This window comes from Anomaloglossus baeobatrachus, chromosome 10 (genome assembly GCF_048569485.1).
Source record: "Anomaloglossus baeobatrachus isolate aAnoBae1 chromosome 10, aAnoBae1.hap1, whole genome shotgun sequence".
In the NCBI taxonomy this organism is placed as follows: Eukaryota; Metazoa; Chordata; class Amphibia; order Anura; family Aromobatidae; genus Anomaloglossus; species Anomaloglossus baeobatrachus.
In genome coordinates, this window is record NC_134362.1 from 41,172,132 (window position 1) to 41,196,057 (window position 23,926).

A 23,926-nucleotide genomic window follows, 5' to 3' on the forward strand; every position below is an offset into this window, starting at 1 on the left:
TAGGACGGTCTTTCAGATCAAGCATGAACACAGTCCCCGTCATGCGGCTTCTATGGGGAGTGAGTCCTGTTTACTTTAAAGGGAACCTGTCACCACTTTTTTGGCCTATAAGCTGCGGCCACCACCACCGGGCTCTTATATACAGCATTCTAACATGCTGTATATAAGAGCCCAGGCCGGGAGTATAACATAAAAAACACTTTATAATACATACCTAATGGTCGCGCGGTTGACCATATGGGCGTCACCGTTGTCCGGTCCCGGCGCCACCTCTTTCGGCCATCTTCGTTCTCCTTCTTCTCTAGCCGCGGTGCATGATGGGTCCGACGTTATCCACACTCGCCAGCATTTAGGTCCTGAGCAGGGCAGATCAAAGTATTGTAGTGCGCCTGCGCAGGACCGGCGAGTGTGTATGACGTAGCTGCGTCATGCACCCAGGCTTCAGAAGGAGGATGAAGATGGCCGAAAGGGGAGGTGCCAGACAACGGAGACGCCCATACGCCCAACCACGCGACCGTTAGGTAAGTATTATAAGGTGTTTTTTATGTTATACCCCCGGCCTGGGCTCTTATATACAGCATGTTAGAATGCTGTATATAGGAGCCCGGTGGTGGTGGCCGCAGCTTATAGGGCAAAAAAGTGGCGACAGGTTCCCTTTAAAGCCTTATGGAGAATGTCTGGCCGAAGTTCATGGTTATTAAGCAAAGGGGTAAAGACCTGAAAACTGACCCCAGACCCATCAGTGCTGTGATAGTTACAGGGCCCTTGTTTGTGCTGCAGATTCCCTGAGTCCAGCACCTGTCACATCCCATAGAGATCAGCCATCTGCACGGTAAACGGAGATTTGTCATCACAAAATAACCCCATGCTTCAATCATAATTTAATATTATATTATTATTTTTCAATTGGCGAAATCTAAACGCCTGCGCAGACATATCCGGCTTGCGCATGCGCACTTATGTATTGTGTATTGGGCTTTGCCTACAGTAGGGCGGAGCATAGTGCGCATGCGCGAGCTGGCGTTGTCTCTGTGCATGCGTGAGATTTTGCCCGGCTATGTAGTGGCATCATCCAAAGCAAGAGGAGGGAAAGACGCCGAACCAAGGACACCCATCAGACCAATCCATCCGCGGGAAAATTTAAAGGGGGAGTCAGGGCCTAATATACACCTTTATGGACTGCAGCACAGGAGCCGCTGAAGAGGCTCGTCTATGTTCAGACGCAAAAAAAGTTGGTGACAGGTTCTCTTTAAAAGGGGTGGTTCACCCATATTTTGTATTTGTCTAGTTCGGTATTATATTGAGAAACAATGTTTCTCTCAAATACCTTGTGTTGGCAATAGTGCCTGTGAGAGGCGCTATTGCAGACCGCTGTTCCCGCTCCAGTGACGTCACCGTCAAGTGCCGCACACGTCACATCCGTGCAGCCGGCTACAGTCTTTCAGACTCACTGAGCTGTGGGCGGCGTTTCACCGCTGTCACAGCCCACCTGCTCCCTCGCAGCACAGAGCGTCGCATCTCCTGCTTGCAGCGTTCTGCTGTGAGGGAGCAGGTGGGCTGTGACAGCAGTGAAACACCGCCCACAGCTCAGTGAGTCAGGAAGACTGCAGCTGGCCGCAGGGATGTTACGTGTGCGGCACTTGACGGTGACGTCACTGGAGCGGGAACAGCTGTCTGCAATAGCACCTCTCACAGGCACTATTGCCAACACAAGGTATTTGAGAGAAACATTGTTTCTCAATATAATATCGAACTAGACAATAAAAAAGAGAATTTTGTTACTTACCGTAAATTCTTTTTCTTATAGTTCCGTATTGGGAGACCCAGACCATGGGGTGTTTAGCTCTGCCTCCGGAGGACACACAAAGTACTACACTTAAAAGTATAGCTCCTCCCTCTGAGCTTATACACCCCCTGGAGAACCAGATCTAGCCAGTTTAGTGCAAAAGCTGAAGGAGAATAGCCACCCACAAGTAAGAACCGGAACAACCGGAGACTCTGTCAACAACAACAGCCGGTGAAAAACACGCGGAACAAGAAATTGCCAACAGGCAACAGGGAGGGTGCTGGGTCTCCCAATACGGAACTATAAGAAAAAGAATTTACGGTAAGTAAACAAAATTCTCTTTTTCTTCATCGTTCCTTATGGGAGACCCAGACCATGGGACGTCTCAAAGCAGTCCATGGGTGGGAATAAACAGAAAAACTAAGAAGTAGGCAGAACCTAACTTCACAAATGGGCGACAGCCGCCTGAAGGATGCGTCTGCCCAAGCTCGCATCTGCCGAAGCATGAGCATGCACTTGGTAGTGCTTTGAAAAGGTATGCAGGCTAGTCCAAGTGGCAGCCTGACAGACTTGTTGAGCCGTAGCCTGGTGCCTGAAAGCCCCAGAGGCACCGACAGCTCTGGTCGAGTGTGCCTTGATCCCCGGCGGGGGAGGCACCTGAGAACACTGGTAGGCGTCCGAAATGGTCGACCTAATCCAACGGGCTAAGGTCGGCTTAGAAGCAGAGAGGCCCTTGCGCCGACCTGTGGTTAGCACAAAGAGAAGTGCACCGCCTAAGAGCAGCGGTGCGAGACAGATAGATCCGGAGAGCACGCACCAGATGCAGAGTATGCAGCGCTTTTTCAAAGCGATGAACAGGAGCCGGACAAAAGGAAGGTAGGGTAATGTCCTGGTTAAGGTGGAAAGGAGAGACCACCTTAGGAAGAAAGTCCGGAGTCGGACGGAGAACCACCTTGTCTTGATGAAAAAACAAAAAAGGTGACTTCGAAGAAAGCGCAACCAAATCGGAGACTCTCCTGAGGGAAGTTATGGCCACTAGAAAAACCACTTTCTGAGAAAGACGAAACAAGGAAACCTCCCTAAGAGGCTCAAAGGGGGGTTTCTGCAAAACCGTGAGAACCAAATTGAGGTCCCAGGGATCCAAGGGCTGCCGGTAAGGCGGAATGATGTGAGACGCGCCCTGCATGAAGGTGCGGACCTGAGCCAGCCGGGCGAGACGCCGCTGGAACAGCACTGACAGAGCTGAGACTTGTCCCTTGAGAGAGTTGAGGGACAGTCCTAGCTGCAGACCGGACTGTAGAAAGGACAGAAGGGTCGGCAAGGAGAACGGCCAAGGAGAATGGCCGGAAGAGCGACACCAGGATAGGAAAATTTTCCAAGTCCTGTGATAGATCTTGGCGGAGGAAGACTTACGGGCCCGAGTCATAGTGGAGATGACTTCAGGAGGGATATCAGAAGCCGTCAAGATCCAGGACTCAAGAGCCACGCCGTCAATTTGAGAGCCGCAGAATTCAGGCGGAAAAACGGACCTTGTGAGAGAAGGTCTGGACGGTCCGGAAGATGCCATGGCACCTCTACGGACAGATGGAGCAGGTCTGGGCCAGTCCGGAGCAATGAGGATGACTCGACGGCCCTCCATTCTGATCTTGCGCAGGACTCTGGGCAAGAGAGCTAGAGGGGGAAACACGTAGGACAGACGAAACTGGGACCAGTCTTGAACCAGAGCGTCCGCGGCGAATGCCTGAGGATCGTGGGAGCGAGCCACGTAAACGGGAACTTTGTTGTGACGGGATGCCATTAGGTCCACGTCCGGAGTGCCCCATTTGCGGCAAATTGACTGAAAAACTGCCGGGTGCAGGGACCACTCGCCACTGTCCACGGTTTGACGGCTGAGATAATCTGCCTCCCAGTTTTCCACGCCTGGGATGTGGACTGGGGATATGGTGGACTTGGAGTCCTCCGCCCATTGAAGGATGCGTTGTTCCTCCAACATTGCCAGGCGGCTGCGTGTCCCGCCTTGGTGATTGATGTAGGCAACCGCTGTCGCGTTGTCTGACTGAATTCGGATGTGCCTGCCTGCCAGCAGATGGTGAAAAGCTAGGAGAGCCAGCAGCACGGCTCTGGTTTCCAGCACATTGATCGAAAGGGCTGACTCGGACGGAGTCCAAGTGCCCTGCGCTCGGTGGTGGAGACATACCGCTCCCCAGCCGGATAGACTGGCATCCGTGGTGAGGATCACCCAGGACGGGGCCAGAAAGGAGCGCCCCTGGGACAGAGAGAGGGGCCGAAGGGGAATAACGTCGGGGCCTCAGCAGAGAGCGCACCGCCAGTTGGAGGGACTGCTGTTTGACTAAGGGCAATCACAAGTGCCGGCAAAGTCTCAAACTGCATCCCTAGGTACGTGAGACTCTGGGTCGGAGTCAGAGTGGATTTGGGAAGATTGACAAGCCACCCGAATTGGGCTAGAGTGGCGAGAGTGAGCGAGACACTCCGCTGACAGTCCACGCTGGATGAAGCCTTGACTAGAAGGTCGTCCAGGTAAGGGATCACTGCCAACCCCTGTAGGTGCAGGACCGCAATCACTGCTGCCATGACCTTGGTGAATACCCGAGGAGCTGTGGCCAACCCGAAGGGGAGAGCCACGAATTGGAAATGTTCCTCTCCGATTGCAAAACGTAGCCAACGCTGGTGTGAAACTGCAATTGGCACATGCAGATAGGCATCTCTGATGTCGATGGATGCCAGGAAATCCCCTTGGGTCATTGAGGCAATGACTGATCGCAGAGACTCCATGCGAAAATGCCGCACCTGAACATGCTTGTTGAGAAGCTTGAGATCCAGGATGGGCCGGAAGGAACCGTCATTTTTGGGGACTAGGAAGAGATTTGAGTAGAAACCTCTGAACCGTTCCCGGGCAGGAACCGGTACAATTACTCCGTTGGCCTGCAAGGATGCCACGGCCTGTGAGAAGGCGGCGGCCTTGGAGCAGGGGGGAGTTGAGAGAAAAAATCTGTTTGGCGGGCTGCAAGAGAATTCTATCCTGTAGCCGTGAGAGATGATATCCCTCACCCACTGATCGGAGACGTGTTGAAACCACGCGTCGCCAAAGTGGGAGAGCCTGCCATCGACTAAGGACGTTGCTGGCGCGGACAGATAGTCACGAGGAGGCTGCCTTGGCGGCAGCACCTCCTGCGGTCTTCTGTGGATGCGCCTTTGCGCCGGAGCGAAGAGAGGGGGCGGGGCTTGCTTGAGGAGCGGGATCTGGAGGGCCAAAGAGACCTACAGGGGAGGGGACACACACTGTAGTGGGAAGCGTTCCTCCCCTGTGTAGAACGGCCGCCGGGCAGAGCCGAGCCTGTCCCTCTGCATGAGTGACATGCAAGGGCAGTGAAACCGAAACTAGGCCTCCGGCGAAGCCGGGGCCTAAATTTGAGCGGCGCAGCCGGCGCGCAGGCACCATCGGCGCGGTTCTCAGGCGACAGCCAGAGAACCCGCCGGAAATGTCATAAAACACAATCAGCACACTCTCCCACAACAATAAAGTACAGGGACCCCCAATATATAGACGTCTCAGGTACTTAGCTTGCTGAGACGCAGGGTTCCAAGTCCCTGGGGATGAGTGCTCCGGTCCAGCAGGGTCCTGAAGGGCTGCGGATGGAGACCGGTCTCCTGCCAAGCATGGAGACCGTGCTGGCTCCCACTTCAAGCCAGAGCCCAGGAGGGATGGTGAAGGAGCGCGGCATGTAAGGCTCCAGCCTTGGAATCAACCTTAAAGTGAACCTGTCATCAGAAATTTAGCTATAAAGCTAAAAGTTCCCCCCTCTGCAGCTCCTGGGCTGCATTCTAGGAAGCTTCCTGTACTTCTTGTGGCCCCTTTTATACCAAAATAAACACTTTGTAAACTTGTACCTTTTCTTATGCAAATTTCGTAAATCTTCCATGGGGGCGGGCTGCCTGGGGTCCGTTGCTGTCCTCCAGCAGATTTACGCCGCCCCCGAACGCTGAATTTCAAAGCTCAGGACGCCGCCCCTGGGTGCCCGTGGGCCCGCGCATGCGCTGTTCCACTGTAGCAGTGCCGTGCACTGTGTGCACGTGTGACCGCTGGTGACGCTTTGCGCAGGCACGAGGTTATGGGCGGCACTGTGAGTGTCATCAGCAAGTGCCGCCCATAACCTCGTGACCGCACTTTCCCCTATTACTCCAGCGTTATGCGCAAGCGCTCGCTGGCCAGATGACCGGACGTCACCTCTTTCCCATCCTGCTCAGCAGCAGGTGACGTCCGGTCATCTGGCCAGCGAGCGCTTGCGCATAACGCTGGAGTAATAGGGGAAAGTGCGGTCACGAGGTTATGGGCGGCACTTGTTGATGACACTCATAGCGCCGCCCATAACCTCGTGCCCGCGCAAAGCGTCACCAGCGGTCACACGTGCACACAGTGCACGGCACCGCTACAGTGGAACAGCGCATGCGCGGGACCACGGGCACCCAGGGGCGGCGTCCTGAGCTTTGAAATTCAGCGTTCGGGGGCGGCGTAAATCTGCTGGAGGACAGCAACGGACCCCTGGCAGCCCGCCCCCATGGAAGATTTACGAAATTTGCATAAGAAAAGGTACAAGTTTACAAAGTGTTTATTTTGGTATAAAAGGGGCCACAAGAAGTATAGGAAGCTTCCTAGAATGCAGCCCAGGAGCTGCAGAGGGGGGAACTTTTAGCTTTATAGCTAAATTTCTGATGACAGGTTCACTTTAACAACACCGCCGACACAGTGGGGTGAGAAGGGACATGCCGGGGGTCCAGACTTGGACCCGCTTTTCTTCAAACTCTTTCCAAAAATCAAAAATCAGATGAGAATGCATGTGTGGATGTATGCCTCCTGAACACAAAGCGATAAACTGACTAAGTCTTCTCACCAGGGGGTGTATAAGCTCAGAGGGAGGAGCTACACTTTTAAGTGTAGTACTTTGTGTGTTCTCCGGAGGCAGAAGCTAAACACCCCATGGTCTGGGTCTCCCATAGGAACGATAAAGAAAAATATGGGTGAACCACCCCTTTAAATAGAAGCCTTATATGAGCATGCTGTAATCATGTCCGAAGATACAGGAGGAGGAGAAAGTGAGCTGTGACATTTGCTACTAATAGAGGTATTAACACCAGATCCACTATCCACAATAATGACATCACAGCTCACCTCCTCATTCCTTAAAGGGGTGGTCCACTACTTGTTCAGCCCCTCCACATTCTCCATGTGCGCCTTCATAACAATAATAAAGTCTATACTAACCTCCGGTGCTGGCGCGGTTCTTGCGATGTTCGATCGCGTGTTCCTCGGTTCATGTGACATTGGTATATCACGAAAGACCCGTGACCAATCACCGCCGGCTTTTATCCCCCCGCCGTTGGACACAGGAGCAACCAACAGGAAGTGAGCACCAGCCGCAGCGCTCACTTCCTGTTAATTACTTAACCGTCCGAAGGCGAGGAGACAGAAGCCGGCGGTGATTGGACGCGGGGCTCTCGTGTTATAACAATGTCGTAGGGCCCTGGGAACGCGAGATCCAACATCGCAAGAACCATGCCGGAACCAGAGGGGAGTATAGGCTTTTTTTTTTTTCTTATGAGGGTGCACATAAGGAATGAGAAGGGGCTGTCCAAGTACTGGACAACCCCTTTAAGGAATGAGGAGGTGAGCTGTGATGTAATCTACTGTGTATAGTGGATCCGGTGTTTATACCTCTATTATCAGCAGATCTTACAGCTCACTTTCTCCCCCTCCTGTACAATGACTGATAACACCTATATATGGTAGATAACACAGGATTCACCATTTACAATAGGGGATGTCACTGCTCACCTCCTCCTACTCCAGTACAATGACTGATAACACCTCTATATACAATAACACAGGATCCACCATTCTGAATAGGTGATGTCACAGCTCACCTCCTGTAAAGTGGCTGATAACACACCATTCACAATATGTCACAGCTCACCTCCATGCCCTCCTGTATAGTGAGAGTATAATAGGGGATGTCACAGCTCACCTCCTCCTGTACAATGACTGATAACACCTCCATATACAGTAGATAACACAGGATCCACCATTCACAATCATTGATTATACAGCTCACCTCCTCCCCCTCCTGTACAATGACTGATAACACCTCTATATACATGAACACAGGATCCACCATTCACAATAGGTGATGTCACAGCTCACCTCCTCCTCTGCGACTGAGAACTCCTCTATATACGGCAGATAACACTGGATCCACCATTCACAATCGGTGCCACCACAGCTCACATCCTCCCACTCCTGTACAATGACTGATAACACCTCTATATATGGTAGATAACACAGGATTCACCATTTACAATAGATGTCACAGCTCACCTCCTCCCCCTCCTGTACAATGACTGATAACACCTCTATATATGGTAGATAACACAGGATTCACCATTTACAATAGATGTCACAGCTCACCTCCTCCTACTCTTGTACAATGACTTAGAACACCTCTATATACAATAAATAACACAGGATCCACCATTCACAATAGGTGATGATACAGCTCACCTCCTCCCCCTCCTGTACAACGACTGATAACACCTCTATATACATGAACACAGGATCCACCATTCACAATAGGTGATGTTACAACTCACCTCCTCCTGTTCGACTGAGACCACTATATACGGTAGATAATACTGGATCCACCATTCATAATAGGTGACATCACAGCTCACATCCTTCTCCTCCTGTACAATGACTGATAACACCTCTATATACAATAACACAGGATCCACCATTCACAATAGGTGATGATACAGCTCACCTCCTCCCCCTCTTGTACAATGACTTAGAACACCTCTATATACAATAAATAACACAGGATCCACCATTCACAATAGGTGATGTCACAGCTCACCTCTTCCCCCTCGTGTACAATGACTGATAACACCTCTATATATGGTAAATAACCATATTCACCATTCACAGTATATTATGTCACAGCTCACCTCCACCCCCTATTGTATAATGACTGATAACACCTCTCTATATAGTAGATAACTCAGGACCCACCATTCTCAATACAATGACCTTTGCACACGCTCATTAGACACTTCAATAGACAACAAGGTGTGTCTCTGACTATTGTGGCCCAGTACCTGTATTGTTGACTGAAACAACAGGAGGTCAGAGTGTAAATAGCCCTGGTGGCCGGTGTGAAAGCTGCAAGATTACTAATTTTGATGTCAGGATAGTTTCTCGGTCCTTCTCGTCCCTCGCTGTGGGTGGAAACACTGAAGTAACAGACATGAGACCAGAGAAGATTTCACACGACGGCTTTATTCCCCGGCAATACTTAATCTAGCACATGGCGTTCTGGAGGTGAGGGCGTCGGTCTGTGTCGTCCTCCTTATGGCATCGCTCGCTGATTTTCCTCCGTGTTGCTCTCCGCTTTCAGGTGTTCTCCAGATTTCGTTTTTTTTTGGTTGATTTCAGACAGGAAAGAACTTTGTGCAGTTTTATTTCTTAGCAACAATCAAAACTGCAGAAGGCACCAAACCTGGAGAAGAGTCAGAACAATCAAAACCGGCGAGACACAAATGACTACAATGTATATTTAACAAAAAAAAAAAAAGATAAATCTGCGAGGACCCCTGGATACCAAATACAAAAACGGGGTATGGTAATGAGGCAGAGCTGCTCATGGCGGTACAATGTACAAGTATATGAATGATATTTTACAGCTCGGCCTGCAAACATGACAAAAGGGAATCCTCTATGGCTAGAGGAAAAAAGGTTTAATCATCACAAACAGCAATTGTTTACTGTGCGAACAGTGAGACTAGATTATTTACTGTAAGAGCAGTAAGACTATATAATCTTCACCGTGAGGCCACAGATTCTTTACTGTACAAGTAGTGAGGCTACAGATTCTTTACTGTACAAGTAGTGAGGCTACAGATTCTTTACTGTACAAGTAGTGAGGCCACAGATTCTTTACTGTACAAGTAGTGAGGCTACAGATTCTTTACTGTGAGCAGTGAGGCCACAGATTCTTTACTGTACATGTAGTGAGGCCACAGATTCTTTACTGTACAAGCAGTGAGGCTACAGAGTCTTTACTGTACAAGCAGTGAGGCTACAGAGTCTTTACTGTACAAGCAGTGAGGCTACAGCTTCTTTACTGTGAGCAGTGAGACTACAGATTCTTTACTGTGAGCAGTGAGGCTACAGAGTCTTTACTGTACAAGCAGTGAGGCTACAGAGTCTTTACTGTACAAGCAGTGAGGCTACAGATTCTTTACTGTACAAGCAGTGAGGCCACAGAGTCTTTACTGTACAAGCAGTGAGGCCACAGATTCTTTACTGTACAAGTAGTGAGGCCACAGATTCCTTACTGTACAAGTAGTGAGGCCACAGATTCTTTACTGTACAAGTAGTGAGGCTACAGATTCTTTACTGTACAAGTAGTGAGGCTACAGATTCTTTACTGTACAAGTAGTGAGGCTACAGATTCTTTACTGTACAAGTAGTGAGGCTACAGATTCTTTACTGTACAAGTAGTGAGGCTACAGATTCTTTACTGTACGAGCAGTGAGGCTACAGATTATTTACTGTATGAGCAGTGAGGCTACAGATTCTTCACCGTGAGACCACATATTCTTCACCATGAGAGCAGTGAGATTACAGATTTTTTACTGTAACAGGCGTGAGACTACAGATTCTTCACTGTGAGAAGTGAGGCTATGGACTCTACTGTACGAGCAGTGATACTACATATGCACTGTGCGAGCAATGAGACTACAGATTCTTTACTGTAAGAGCTCTGAGACTACATATTCTTCACTGTGCAAGCAGTGAGACTATGGATTCTTTACTTTATGAGCAGCGAAACTACAAATTATTTACTGTGCAATTAATCAGACTACGGATTCTTTATGAACAGGGAGACTACAGATTCTTTACTGTACGATCAGCGCGACTAGTGATTCTTTGCTGTACAATCAGCAAGACTACGGATTCTTTACTGTACAATCAGTGAGACTAGTGATTCATTACTGCACAAGCAGCGAGACTAAGGATTCTTTACTGTTCAAGTAGCGATACTCTGGGTTCTTTACTGTACAAGCAGCAAGACTACGGATTCTTTACTCTGCGAGTAGTTAGTTAAGGGAAGTTGTAGGTTGAATTTACTTAACCTATGCCTTCTTTCAATTTTAAACTCTATCTACATTTCATTTTGCTTTTACGTACTGTCACACATGGCAATAATGGCTCTAAATTGTGATGGACGTGGTTAGTGAATTTCTCCCCACAGCAAATAAGATATTTTGGAGTAAAATGCACACAATAAAGGCAGAAATTCAGTGAGAAATGTGGCCAAGGAGATCATTTCTGTCTGTCTGTCGGACTATTATAGACGTTGACGTAACCACTGACTGCAAATGATTAAAATATCCACCCATAGTGAGACTATCGGGACCCCCAGTGTAGTACCCCCTTAGGTAGAAGGTCCTGGTGTGTATTCTTCACTCCCTTTTTTGCAGGTCCTCTGATTTGCACAACTTCTCGCCATGTAAAAGCAAAGCTCATACGACCAAACAGAACACGGGCTCCAAAGGCCACGGAGCCGCTGTACGGCCCCCGTGGTACGCACGCCCTTGGAGAGGACCATTATTATTTATGATCTTATCAAGTCTGAGCTAATAACAGATTGTGAACCGAGTCTAAGGAAGAATAAGGAGGAGGATTTTTTAAGGATGCCCGTCCCTGGGTGGTGTCCACACTATCTATGGTAAGGGTCTATTGATTTGGATACAACACATTTACTAAAAAATCCACGTGTGTGAATAATGGATTATCAATAGGGATGATCGAATACCTCAAATATTCGGCAACACCCATATTTACCGAATAAGTCGCCGCTATTCGACTATTTGCGAATATTCGATGCACAATGTAAGTCTATGGGAAACCCGAATAGCAACTATTCGGGCTTCCCATAGACTTACATTGCACATCGCATATTTGTATCGCGGCGACCTATTTGTCGGATATTCGCAAAGCCGAATATTTGAGATATTCGATCATCCCTATTTATAAACTAGAATTACTTCTCACCAAGTTCTTGTAGCGGTTTCTCCATATCTTCCTCTGTGAAGACGCGGCGAGGGAATGAAGTCAACAGGTTGAAAGGCCCCTCTGGACCACCGGGCCAGTTTAGTTCCACATATAACCGGACAGCTGCCAGTTGTTCCCGGGCACGAAACGTCTGAGACAAGGCTGTGCCATCAAGTAGGCGCACCTGTGGGTGTAGAGGACTATTAAGATATGGTTCTCCAGTCCCTCCCCCCCGCCCCCCCAAAAAAATCCACTTTGTTTCATGGCCTCAGCCTTGTGGATTAGATTTTGTGAAGCAAAAATTGCCCGATCTTGCAGATTTTATATCCTGTGTCCCCCCCGCTCCCCAATTTACCTGAATTCGGCACTCATCGTATTCCTTCTTGGTGGGCGGCTCCTGTACGGGGGACGATGGGGAGGGCGTGGGCGCTGCCAGAGGCGATTCTGCAGGGGGGGATATTGGATCTGATGTGGACCCTCCGTACTAAATTAAAAATTGTAGGATAAAGCAGAATAGGTTGCAGCGCGTCAGAGACTACGATGGAGATTTGCATTAAAGGGAACATGTCAGGTGCAATTACCCGGCATTACGAGCAGTTCTGGTGCATATTGCTAATCCTTGCCTAACCGTCCCTGGATCTAGTAGCATAGATAAAGAGATCTTTAGAAAAAGTATTTCTAAAGATCTTTTATCGTACGCTAATGAGCGCAGGGACTAGTCCCGTGGGCGTTACTTCCCCTGGCTAGTCGGCCCCATTAGCATGTTAGTACACCCCTGTGGGTCTGCTATCATGCTAATGAATGTGCAGCATCACAGGAAGATCTCACTTCTCCACCGCCATCGCCGCCAGACACTGGATTTTGGTTCAGTTCGCATGACCCCGGAGTTTCAGGCATGCGTACTATGAAGCCGGGTGTACTCGTCCTGGCTTCAAACTGAAGAAGTGCTCATGACCGAACTGCTCGTGGTTCTGGATGCAAATTGCACCTGACAGGTTCCCTTTAATATCAATTAATAAAAGTACAAAAGAGGAAATCTGAATCTGATCAATATTTGGTGTGACGGGTAGAGTTGGGTGGATCAATCTACAGGACCCGGTCCATCGGTAAGGTCGGTGCTCCGTGATTACTGGACATGATGAGGTTCGCTAATCTCATACCTTCCAGGATCCCGGCCACGGCTTATGATTAGCCTCTATGTCACAACGTTATCTGTGTCATGCCACAAAAATGACGACGTGCCGGTGTCAACTTGTCAAAAGTGGTAACGGGGATCCCGGAAGGGAAGCTATTTGTGAGCCTCCCTTCCAGTTGCGCAGGTCTCGATCTGTCAAAAGCTGCGGCGGAAACATTGGAACGTAAGAGATTCGTGAGCAGCAAGAGACTCCTGACCTCACTGATCAATGAATGGAGGTGATGTACCCAGGATCAAACAATTGCACCCACCTTTCTCGCTCGTTCTGCTTTGTCTCGTGCAATCTTCTCTTTGACGCGTTCTCTATAAGGACAAAAAGAAAGGTGACGCGTAGTCTACACCACAGTATCGCACAGCGTCATCTAAAGGGTCAACACCAATTCTGAATCCCAGATTCCTAATGTAAACTTTTTGCCTTACTAACCCCAACAGGGTAGGGGCCTTTTTTCTTTTTTTCTGCATGTACAGGTCTCATATACTATATCTAATATATATAAAGCTGAGTGTGTGTGTATGTCCCAACACAGAATGGTTGTGCACCACTGCGCGTCACTAGCGGTACCGCATATGCCCGGGGTATTTTACTTGCCGGTGATTCAATCCAGAGCGGGGTGCGTGTCACAAAACAAGATCCAGAGATGATGATGAAAGAAGAGAGGGAACTGCACTCCTTCGCTGTGCTGGAAATTTTTTATTTAAACAGGTGCAAGGTAAAAAGCTGGAGGCAACCTGTATGCCAGCTCCTGCTATGGACGACGACCGTTTCGCCTATTAATTAGGCTTCCACGGGTCCACATGTGGTAGTAGAGCACCACCCCTTTTATAGGAGTGCATACAGGTTACGTCACAACCACGTTAAAAACAATGGGGAGTAACATAACATTAAAAATACATGAATGATGCATACAAATGCAAAAAACATCATGATATTTGTATTAAAAAATAATGAGGAAGATTATGCTGTTTTAGTTGCTGAACTTGATGATTTGAAACATGATACTCGTATGCGGATGTCTAATGATGAATGGATGTCATTTTGTCAGAAATTAGATAAAAAACTGGTGATTGTGCAAACTGAGATAAAAAACAGGAAAAGGGAGAAGTTCCCGAGGGATAAGAGAGATTATGGGGTCATTCCGTGTCAAGTGGACCAGTTTTAAAAATCGTCCCCACTCGACGTTCTCCGATTTTGCTGAAAATTTATAAGGATGTACATGTATGTTTGAAAAGAGGTTCTGTAAATTTTTAGGGCCAGATCTCCAATATATTGGGCACTGTTGACCTTTCACTGGAGGCCCCCCCCAAGGCTGCGGCTTCAGCTAAGAGGATTGTGCACACTTTGGCACATAGCCATTAGAGTTCTATACTGGCTATGATGCTGAAATTTGGCATACTAGCTCAACTTTTGCTGCTAAACGCGATAAAATTATTACCGGCTATGACAAAACAATATTTCGGCCGCAATTTTGTGTCAAAGTAGCTTGCAAAACGCCTCGCATAAAATTTATGCCAAACTTTGCCCATATATAACTCAAGGCCAAAAACCAATAGGAACTGGTGCTTTACCCTGTACAACAAACATCTTCATGACTTTGCATTGCTGCAATATCACGGTCAAAGCATATGTATTTGTGGAAATATTCACACCCACATATGATGAAAAACTTAAAAAAAACGAATTTTACCTATTTTTAGGTCAAATTTCCCAAAAAGGGTACCCCTAAAATATATTCTGTTATCATTTGAAATAGCACATTTTTCTCTACAAGGATCATTGGGGTTTTTTTTGGAGTCTCTCCATTTAAGAAAAGAAAAATGCCACTGAACATGGTGTTATTTATTAATACGCAATGAATTGCTAACTGCACTATTCAAACCCTTGCGTTGGTCCATGGTGGTTATACCACAACCAATTCCCTAAGAATTGGTATTATATTCCTATTAATTGTAATAATGCTGTCTTTCAAGAATTGGCAGCCCCATCGCCTAGGAGCCATGGCCGATAGCCGTGCAAGGCCAGTCGCGGGTGGTCTCTTTATCGCAGGTTCCAAAGCCTGAGGGTGGGTGTCTTTGCCTAGGATCCCAAGCCTAATATTGGGTATCTTTTGTTGGTTCCCAAGCCATAATGTTCAGTCTAAGTAAGTGGTCTGGAATTGTTGCTGAATTTGCAACATAAATCGGTTCAGAGAAGCTGTATTGTCGGCCCATTGCTGTTGCAGCTGGTGCTGGAATTATTGCAATGATCGACTGCTCGGGAATCCAGCATGTAGCATTTCTCACAGGCCAGTGAAAGAAGCGAGCTGCTCCATGAGGATGCATAAAATGTATTAATGCTTCATGGTCGTCGACTGAAATTTCAGAAATATTTCCAATAGACCAGTTCCTATCGTAAATGCAGGCAATGTATTGCCCTGGCTGGAGGTTTGCAATTGGCACAAAAGGCATTTCTGATCTGACAGATCCATCTACATGGGCAATGAAAGATGAAGGGTCATTTCACACCCTTGAAATGCGAATCTTTTTGTCATCAATTTCATTCTCCATCAATAAAAAATAAATAATATATGCATTAAAATGTAACAATAGTCAATAGGTTTATAGGTTTTTGATTATAATAGACATTGCTAGCAACAATACAACTCTGTAACATGTGATAAGAATCTGAAAATCAAACACAAAATCAATGCATTACGTGCATACATAACACCATGTTCAGTGGCATTTTTCTTTTCTTAAATGGAGAGACTCCAAAAAACCCCCCAATGATCCTTGTAGAGAAAAATGTGCTCTTTCAAATGATAACAGAATTAATATATTTTAGGGGTACCCTTTTTGGGAAATTTGACCTAAAAATAGGTAAAATTCGTTTTTTTTAAGTTTTTCATCATATGTGGGTGTGAATATTTCCACAAATACATATGCTTTGACCGTGATATTGCAGCAATGCAAAGTCATGAAGATGTTTGTTGTACAGGGTAAAGCACCAGTTCCTATTGGTTTTTGGTCTTGAGTTATATATGGGCAAAGTTTGGCATAAATTTTATGCGAGGCGTTTTGCAAGCTACTTTGACACAAAATTGCGGCCGAAATATTGTTTTGTCATAGCCGGTAATACTTTTATCGCGTTTAGCAGCAAAGAAGGGAATTTTGTTTACTTACCGTAAATTCCTTTTCTTCTAGCTCTAATTGGGAGACCCAGACAATTGGGTGTATAGGCTATGCCTCCGGAGGTCGCACAAAGTACTACACTTAAAAGTGTTAGGCCCCTCCCCTTCTGCCTATACACTCCCCGTGCTCCCACGGGCTACTCAGTTTTGGTGCAAAAGCAAGAAGGAGGGAAAATAATTATAAACTGGTTTAAAGTAACTTCAATCCGAAGGAAACTCGGAGAACTGAAACCATTCAACATGAACAACATGTGCACACAAAAAAACAGGGGCGGGCGCTGGGTCTCCCAATTAGAGCTAGAAGAAAAGGAATTTACGGTAAGTAAACAAAATTCCCTTCTTCTTTTTCGCTCTATTGGGAGACCCAGACAATTGGGACGTCCAAAAGCAGTCCCTGGGTGGGTAAAATAATACCTCGTAAGAGAGCCGTAAAACGGCCCTTTCCTACAGGTGGGCAACCGCCGCCTGAAGGACTCGTCTACCTAGGCTGGCATCCGCCGCAGCATAGATATGCACCTGATAGTGCTTCGTGAAAGTGTGCAGGCTCGACCAGGTAGCCGCCTGACACACCTGTTGAGCCGTAGCCTGGTGCCTCAAAGCCCAGGACGCACCCACGGCTCTGGTAGAATGGGCCTTCAGCCCTGAGGGAACCGGAAGCCCAGCCGAACGGTAAGCTTCGATAATTGGCTCCTTGATCCACCGAGCCAGGGTTGATTTGGAAGCCTGTGATCCTTTACGCTGGCCAGCGACAAGGACAAAGAGTGCATCCGAGCGGCGCAGGGGCGCCGTACGAGAAATGTAGAGTCTGAGTGCTCTCACCAGATCTAACAAGTGCAAATCCTTTTCACATTGGTGAACTGGATGAGGATAAAAAGAGGGTAAGGAAATATCCTGATTGAGATGAAAAGGTGGATACCACCTTAGGGAGAAATTCCGGAACCGGACGTAGAACCACCTTGTCCTGGTGAAAAACCAGAAAAGGGGCTTTGCACGACAACGCTGCTAGCTCAGACACTCTCCGAAGAGAAGTGACTGCTACCAGAAAAACCACTTTCTGCGAAATTCGTGAGAGGGAGATATCTCTCATTGGCTCGAATGGTGGTTTCTGAAGAACCATCAGCACCCTGTTTAGATCCCAGGGTTCTAACGTTCGCTTGTAAGGTGGAACGATGTGACAAACTCCCTGCAGGAACGTGCGTACCTGTGGAAGTCTAGCTAGGCGCTTCTGGAAAAACACAGAGCGCTGAAACTTGTCCCTTAAGGGAGCCGAGCGACAAACCCTTTTCCAGTCCAGATTGAAGGAAGGACAGAAAAGTAGGTAATGCAAATGGCCAGGGAGAAAAACCCTGAGCAGAGCACCACGACAGGAAAATTTTCCACGTCCTGTGATAAATCTTGGCGGACGTTGGTTTCCTAGCCTGTCTCATAGTGGCAATGACTTCTTGAGATAACCCTGAAGACGCTAGGATCCAGGACTCAATGGCCACACAGTCAGGTTGAGGGCCGCAGAATTCAGATGGAAAAAACGGCCCTTGAGACAGCAAGTCTGGTCGGTCTGGTAGTGCCCACGGTTGGCCGACCGTGAGATGCCACAGATCCGGGTACCACTGTTGTTGTGCCGGGACGCCATGAGGTCGACGTCCGGCACCCCCCAGCGGCAACAGATCTCCTGAAACACGTCCGGGTGAAGGGACCATTCCCCTGCGTCCATGCCCTGGCGACTGAGATAATCTGCTTCCCAGTTTTCCACGCCTGGGATGTGAACTGCGGATATGGTGGAGGCCGTGGCTTCCACCCACATCAAAATCCGCCGGACTTCCTGGAAGGCTTGTCGACTGCGTGTGCCGCCTTGGTGGTTGATGTATGCCACCACTGTGGAATTGTCCGACTGAATTCGGATCTGCTTGCCTTCCAGCCACTGCTGGAACGCTTTCAGGGCAAGATACACTGCCCGAATTTCCAGAACATTGATCTGAAGCGAGGACTCTTGCCGGGACCACGTACCCTGAGTCCTGTGGTGGAGAAAAACCGCTCCCCACCCTGACAGACTTGCGTCCGTCGTGACTACTTCCCAGGATAGAGGACGCAGGTGAAACTGCGCGAAAGGGACTGTGTCAGATTTGACTTTGGAAAATTGATGATCCACCCGAAACTCTGGAGAGTCTCCAGGGTAGCGTCGAGGCTGTGTTGGCATGCCTCTTGAGAGGGTGCCTTGATCAACAGATCGTCCAAGTACGGGATCACCGAGTGACCCTGAGAATGGAGGACCGCTACTACAGTAGTCATAACCTTGGTGAAAACCCGTGGGGCTGTTGCCAGGCCGAATGGCAGTGCCACGAACTGCAGATGTTCGTTTCCTATGGCGAAGCGCAAGAAGCGCTGGTGCTCTGGGGCAATCGGAACGTGGAGATAAGCATCTTTGATATCCATCGATGCAAGGAAATCTCCCTGGGACATTGAGGCGATGACGGAACGGAGGGATTCCATCCGGAACCGCCTGGTCTTTACGTGTTTGTTGAGAAGTTTCAGGTCCAGGACAGGACGGAAGGACCCGTCCTTCTTTGGGACCACAAACAAGTTGGAGTAAAAACCGTGGGCCTGTTGCTGAAGAGGAACAGGGACCACCACTCCTTCTGCCTTCAGGGTGCCCAGCGCCTGCCGAAGAGCCTCGGCTCGCTCGGGAGGCGGAGAGGACCGGAAGAATCGAGTCGGGGGACGAGAGATGAACTCTATCTTGTAACCGTGAGAGAGAATGTCTCTCACCCAGCGGTCTTTTATTTGTGGCAGCCAGGTGTCGCAAAAGCGGGAGAGCCTGCCATCGACCGAGGATGCTACTAGAGGAGGTAGAAAGTCATGAGGCAGCCGCTTTGTTAGCGGTGCTCCCAATGGCCTTTTTAGGACGTGACTTAGACCGCCATGCATCAGAGTTCCTTTGTTCTTTCTGAGACCTTTTGGACGAGGAGAATTGGGACCTGCCCGCGCCCCGAAAGGACCGAAACCTCGACTGCCCTCTCCTCTGTTGGGAGAGGTTCTGCTTGGACTGGGGTAAGGAAGTATCCTTTCCCTTGGATTGTTTGATGATTTCATCCAGGCGCTCGCCAAAGAGCCTGTCGCCAGAAATTGGCAAACCGGTTAAACGCTTTTTGGAAGCGGAATCTGCCTTCCACTCCCGTAGCCACAAGGCCCTGCGGACTACTACCGAATTGGCGGTCGCAACTGCCGTACGGCTCACAGAGTCCAGGACAGCATTCATAGTGTAAGACGCAATTGCCGAGGTCTGGGAGGTAATGGAAGCCACTTGTGGTGCGGCCGCTTCAATTTTCGCTTGACCTGCTGATATAGCTGGTAGCGCCCATACGGCTGCGAATGCTGGGGCAAAAGAAGCTCCGATAGCTTCATAGATGGATTTCATCCAGAGCTCCATCTGCCTGTCAGTGGCATCTTTAAGCGAGGCCCCATCTTCCACTGCAAGTATGGATCTAGCCGCCAGTCTGGAGATTGGAGGATCCACTTTGGGACATTGAATCCAACCTTAAACCACTTCCGGGGGAAAAGGAAAACGTGTATCCTTAAGGCGCTTAGAGAAACGCTTATCCGGACAAGCATGGTGATTCTGGATTGCCTCTCTGAAATCAGAGTGGTCTAGAAACATACTCTGTGTACGCTTGGGGAACCTGAAGCGAAATTTCTCCTGCTGAGAAACAGACTCCTCCGCCGGAGGGGCTGAGGGAAGAATATCCAGCAACTGATGAATGGATGCAATAAGATCATTCACTATGACGTCCTCGTCTGGAGAATTAAGATTGAGAGCGCTCCCAGGATCAGAATCCTGATCAGCTGTTTCCGCATCATCAACCAGAGAATCCCCCCGCTGAGACCCTAAACAATATGATGTCGAGGGAAATTCTAAGCGGGCCCGCTTAGACGATCTGGGGCTAGGTTCTAAGTCCGAACCCTCCGTCTGGGATGTATGAGATACCCCGTGAGGACATTGTTGGTCCAACTGAGGGGGGTCAGGGAACAATGATTCAACAGAGTCCCTTTGCTGAGATACCGGTCTGGACTGCAAGGCTTCTAGTATCTTAGCCATAGTCTCAGAGAGTTGATCCTTAAGGGCTGCAAACTCAGTCCCCGTCACCTGGACAGTGTCAACAGGTGGCTCCCCCTGGGCCCCTCTTAGCAGAGGATCCGGCTGAGGAAGTGTCACAGGGGTCGAACACTGTACACAATGAGGGTCAGTGGAACTTGCCGGTAGCTGGGTCTTACATGCGGCGCAGGCAACATAATAAGCCTGTGTTTTGGCACCCCTGCCGTTTATGGGCGCCATGCTATAGTTTTCCCTGAGTAACACAATAGGGTATATAGCCAGAAAGAACTGTGCTCATACAGTGTAAATTATATACAGTACACAAATAATGTACCAATACAATACAGCACCATGGGGCTAGCACCACATGTGCTGCTTACCAGCCGCCTAAGCGGTTGTGAGGCCACCAGAGACCGTGTCTGGGTCTCCCATGAATATGTCCCTCTCTGCAGCGTCGGTGGAGCTGACAGGAATGGCTGCGGCGTCCTGACGAGCTGAGGAAGCTGTGGGCGTGGCCTAGAAAGAGCGCGAAACGGGCGCTCATACTGTGCACAGTGAGGGGAGTGGAGCATGTAAATCATACTCCAGCCCTCATTGCTGCTCGCTCCATGCAGCGTCCCGCCCTTCCCCTGCCTGTCAGGGCTGAGGGCGGGAGAAAACAAGGGAAACTAGGCCGCAATGAAGCCGGGGACTGTAGTAATAAACGCGGCCGCCGTAAAAGCGCGGTCGCGTGAAAGTCCCCGGCGAACTACAAGTCCCAGCCGCGCCGCAGTGTCCCGTGGCAACGGCGGTCAGTGCGGTAGCCCTTACATATAAACACACTCAGCGACGCTGAGTGTGTAATGGCACATATAGACCCGGTCAGCGCCGCGGTCCCAGGTGCACTAGCACACCCAGCAAAGCTGAGGTGATGCCGTGCGCGGTCCCCATAGGGATACAGAGTACCTTTAAGATGCAGGGCCATGTCCCTGAACGGTATCGGCTCCTATCCATCAGGCTCCACAGGAGTTGTGGATGAAGCCCGGTCTCAGTGCCTGGAGACCGATAAGATCCCACTTCACCCAGAGCCCTAAGGGGGATGGGGAAGGAAAAACAGCATGTGGGCTCCAGCCTCCGTACCCGCAATGGATACCTCAACCTTAACAACACCGCCGACAAAAGTGGGGTGAGAAGGGAGCATGCTGGGGGCCCTATATGGGCCCACTTTTCTTCCATCCGACCTAGTCAGCAGCTGCTGCTGACTAATCTGTGGAGCTGTGCTGTGCGTGTCTGACCTCCTTCGCACAAAGCAAAAAACTGAGTAGCCCGTGGGAGCACGGGGAGTGTATAGGCAGAAGGGGAGGGGCCTAACACTTTTAAGTGTAGTACTTTGTGCGACCTCCGGAGGCATAGCCTATACACCCAATTGTCTGGGTCTCCCAATAGAGCGAAAAAGAAAGTTGAGCTAGTATGCCAAATTTCAGCATCATAGCCAGTATAGAACTCTAATGGCTATGTGCCAAAGTTTGCAAAATCCTCTTTAGCTGAAGCCGCAGCCTTGGGGGGGGCCTCCAGTGAAAGGTCAACAGTGCCCAATATATTTGAGATCTGGCCCTAAACATTTACAGAACCTCTTTTCAAACATACATGTACATCCTTATAAATTTTCAGCAAAATCGGAGAACGTCGAGTGGGGACCACTGGTCCACTTGACACGGAATGACCCTATGAGAAAAATCAGGATTTTCTGCTGGACTAAGGACAAGGCTAAAAACTACAGACAAAAATCCTATATTAAAAGGAAAGGCACCAGTGGCTCTAACAGAGGATACTGGACCACGGACTCTGAATCTAGTGGTTCTGAGGATGTGATACCAGGGCCCTCTAGTATAGCACCTGCCCTACCTAGACCTGCCGCCCCTGTAGAAAACGCACCCGACGGGGGGTGGGAAGAGGCAGAGGCCACAAGAGGAAATCGGTCTCTTGGAGGAATTGAATCATGACCTCCAATCTCCCCCTGATTCAATCATCAATTTGTCTTCGCATACGTTGTCCCCGGATATGATTTCTGTATTATCTAAAGGGTTCAAGTTTTGCATTCCTGAGGAGTTTGATTTTGCAGATTTTAAGGTGGATTTATTTAAGGCTATCAGGAAGATCCACTTATATAAACATTTTCAAATGGCACCCAGCACATCTGGCATGATTCCAGAGGGGCATTTACCTTGTGTGGTGGATAATGATGTGTTTGATATCACCGGGGCGTTTGACTCAGCCACGGTCCACGATGCAGGACTTTTGCTGAGTCTAAATGAACCCGAAGTGGTATCACACCCTGAGTTAGTTACTGCTGCCAGTGAACCTCCAAAATTCACAAAAGGAATAAATTCAGATTTTTCCCTGCCACTACACCTGGTAACCTCATTGATGTTTTTCAGGACTCGGTCTTGAAGGACATTGAGGCATTGATTTATAAAAAACATATACAAAATCTTAGCCAGGCGGAGCTTTCTGCTATACATACTATGCGGGGTTGGGAGGACACGGTGTTCCGGGAAGCAGATAAGGGGGGCAACGTTGTCCTCCTAACCAGTCAGAAGTATGTCCAGGAATGTTTGAGACAATTGTCGGACAGAACCACCTATACTCCTTCTTTGTCTTCTAATCCTATCCAGGGGTATAAGAAACAGCTTGTGCGTTTCTTGGATAGATATGTAAGTTTGGGTCTCATCTCGCGTGCGCAGGCTGGCAAGTTGATCCCTCCTCACCCTAAAAAACCCACTGGTACTGCATACCCAAGATACATAAGAATAGGGATGATCCACCTGGCCGTCCGATTGTGGCAGGGATTGGCTGACGGAGCCCCTGTCACATTATCTGGATTGGCTGCTCAGACCTATTCTGAAGCATATCCCTTCTTATGTTAAAGACAGCGGTGACTTTTTGACACTTCTCAAGGGTATGACGTGGCAGGAGAATTACAAATTGACATCCATTGATGTGGAAAGCCTGTACACCCGTATCCCACAGGATATGCGGGTGCAGGCGGTTAAAGAGATGGTTGCACAGAGTGGCAAGAGCGAACATTTTTGTAATTTTGTGGGGGAGGCCCTGGAATTTGTTCTAGCAAAAAACACTTTTATGTTTTTGGACCAATGGTACTTGCAGTGCGGGGGTACCGCTATGGGTACCCCCGTATCTTATGCCGTGGCCAACATATTTTTGGGGGCCTTCGAACGCAGATATGTTTTCTCGGACACCAATCCATATTTGAGATATATTTGCCATTTTATGAGGTATGTGGATGACATTTTCATTGTGTGGGACGGTGCGGAGGCCTTGTTCTCTGACTTTGTGTGTCATCTCAACACCGTCAACACAATGAATATGTCCTTCACTTCCTCCTTTGGTGGCCATACCCTGAGTTTTTTAGATGTGGAGGTCTCTATTGATAATGGTGAGATCCACACTAAAGTGTTCAGAAAGCCCACAGCGACAAAGAAGGGAATTTTGTTTACTTACCGTAAATTCCTTTTCTTCTAGCTCCTATTGGGAGACCCAGACAATTGGGTGTATAGCTTCT

General features: G+C 48.7%; 1 protein-coding gene across 3 annotated transcripts in view; it reads right to left on the reverse strand.

Annotated features, from left to right (window-relative positions):
- Nucleotides 1-9,114: 9,114 nt before the first annotated feature.
- Nucleotides 9,115-23,926, reverse strand: part of UBXN1 (UBX domain protein 1) — a 41,086-nt gene continuing 26,274 nt past the window's right edge. For all 3 annotated transcript variants that reach the window (XM_075326370.1, XM_075326368.1, XM_075326369.1), the window contains 4 exons: nucleotides 13,362-13,413; nucleotides 12,271-12,399; nucleotides 11,916-12,099; nucleotides 9,115-9,354 (listed from right to left, as the gene is read on the reverse strand). In XM_075326370.1, the coding sequence (XP_075182485.1) occupies nucleotides 9,314-9,354; nucleotides 11,916-12,099; nucleotides 12,271-12,399; nucleotides 13,362-13,413 (406 nt within the window). In that variant the 3' untranslated portion in view covers nucleotides 9,115-9,313. The remainder of the gene's footprint in view (nucleotides 9,355-11,915; nucleotides 12,100-12,270; nucleotides 12,400-13,361; nucleotides 13,414-23,926) is intronic.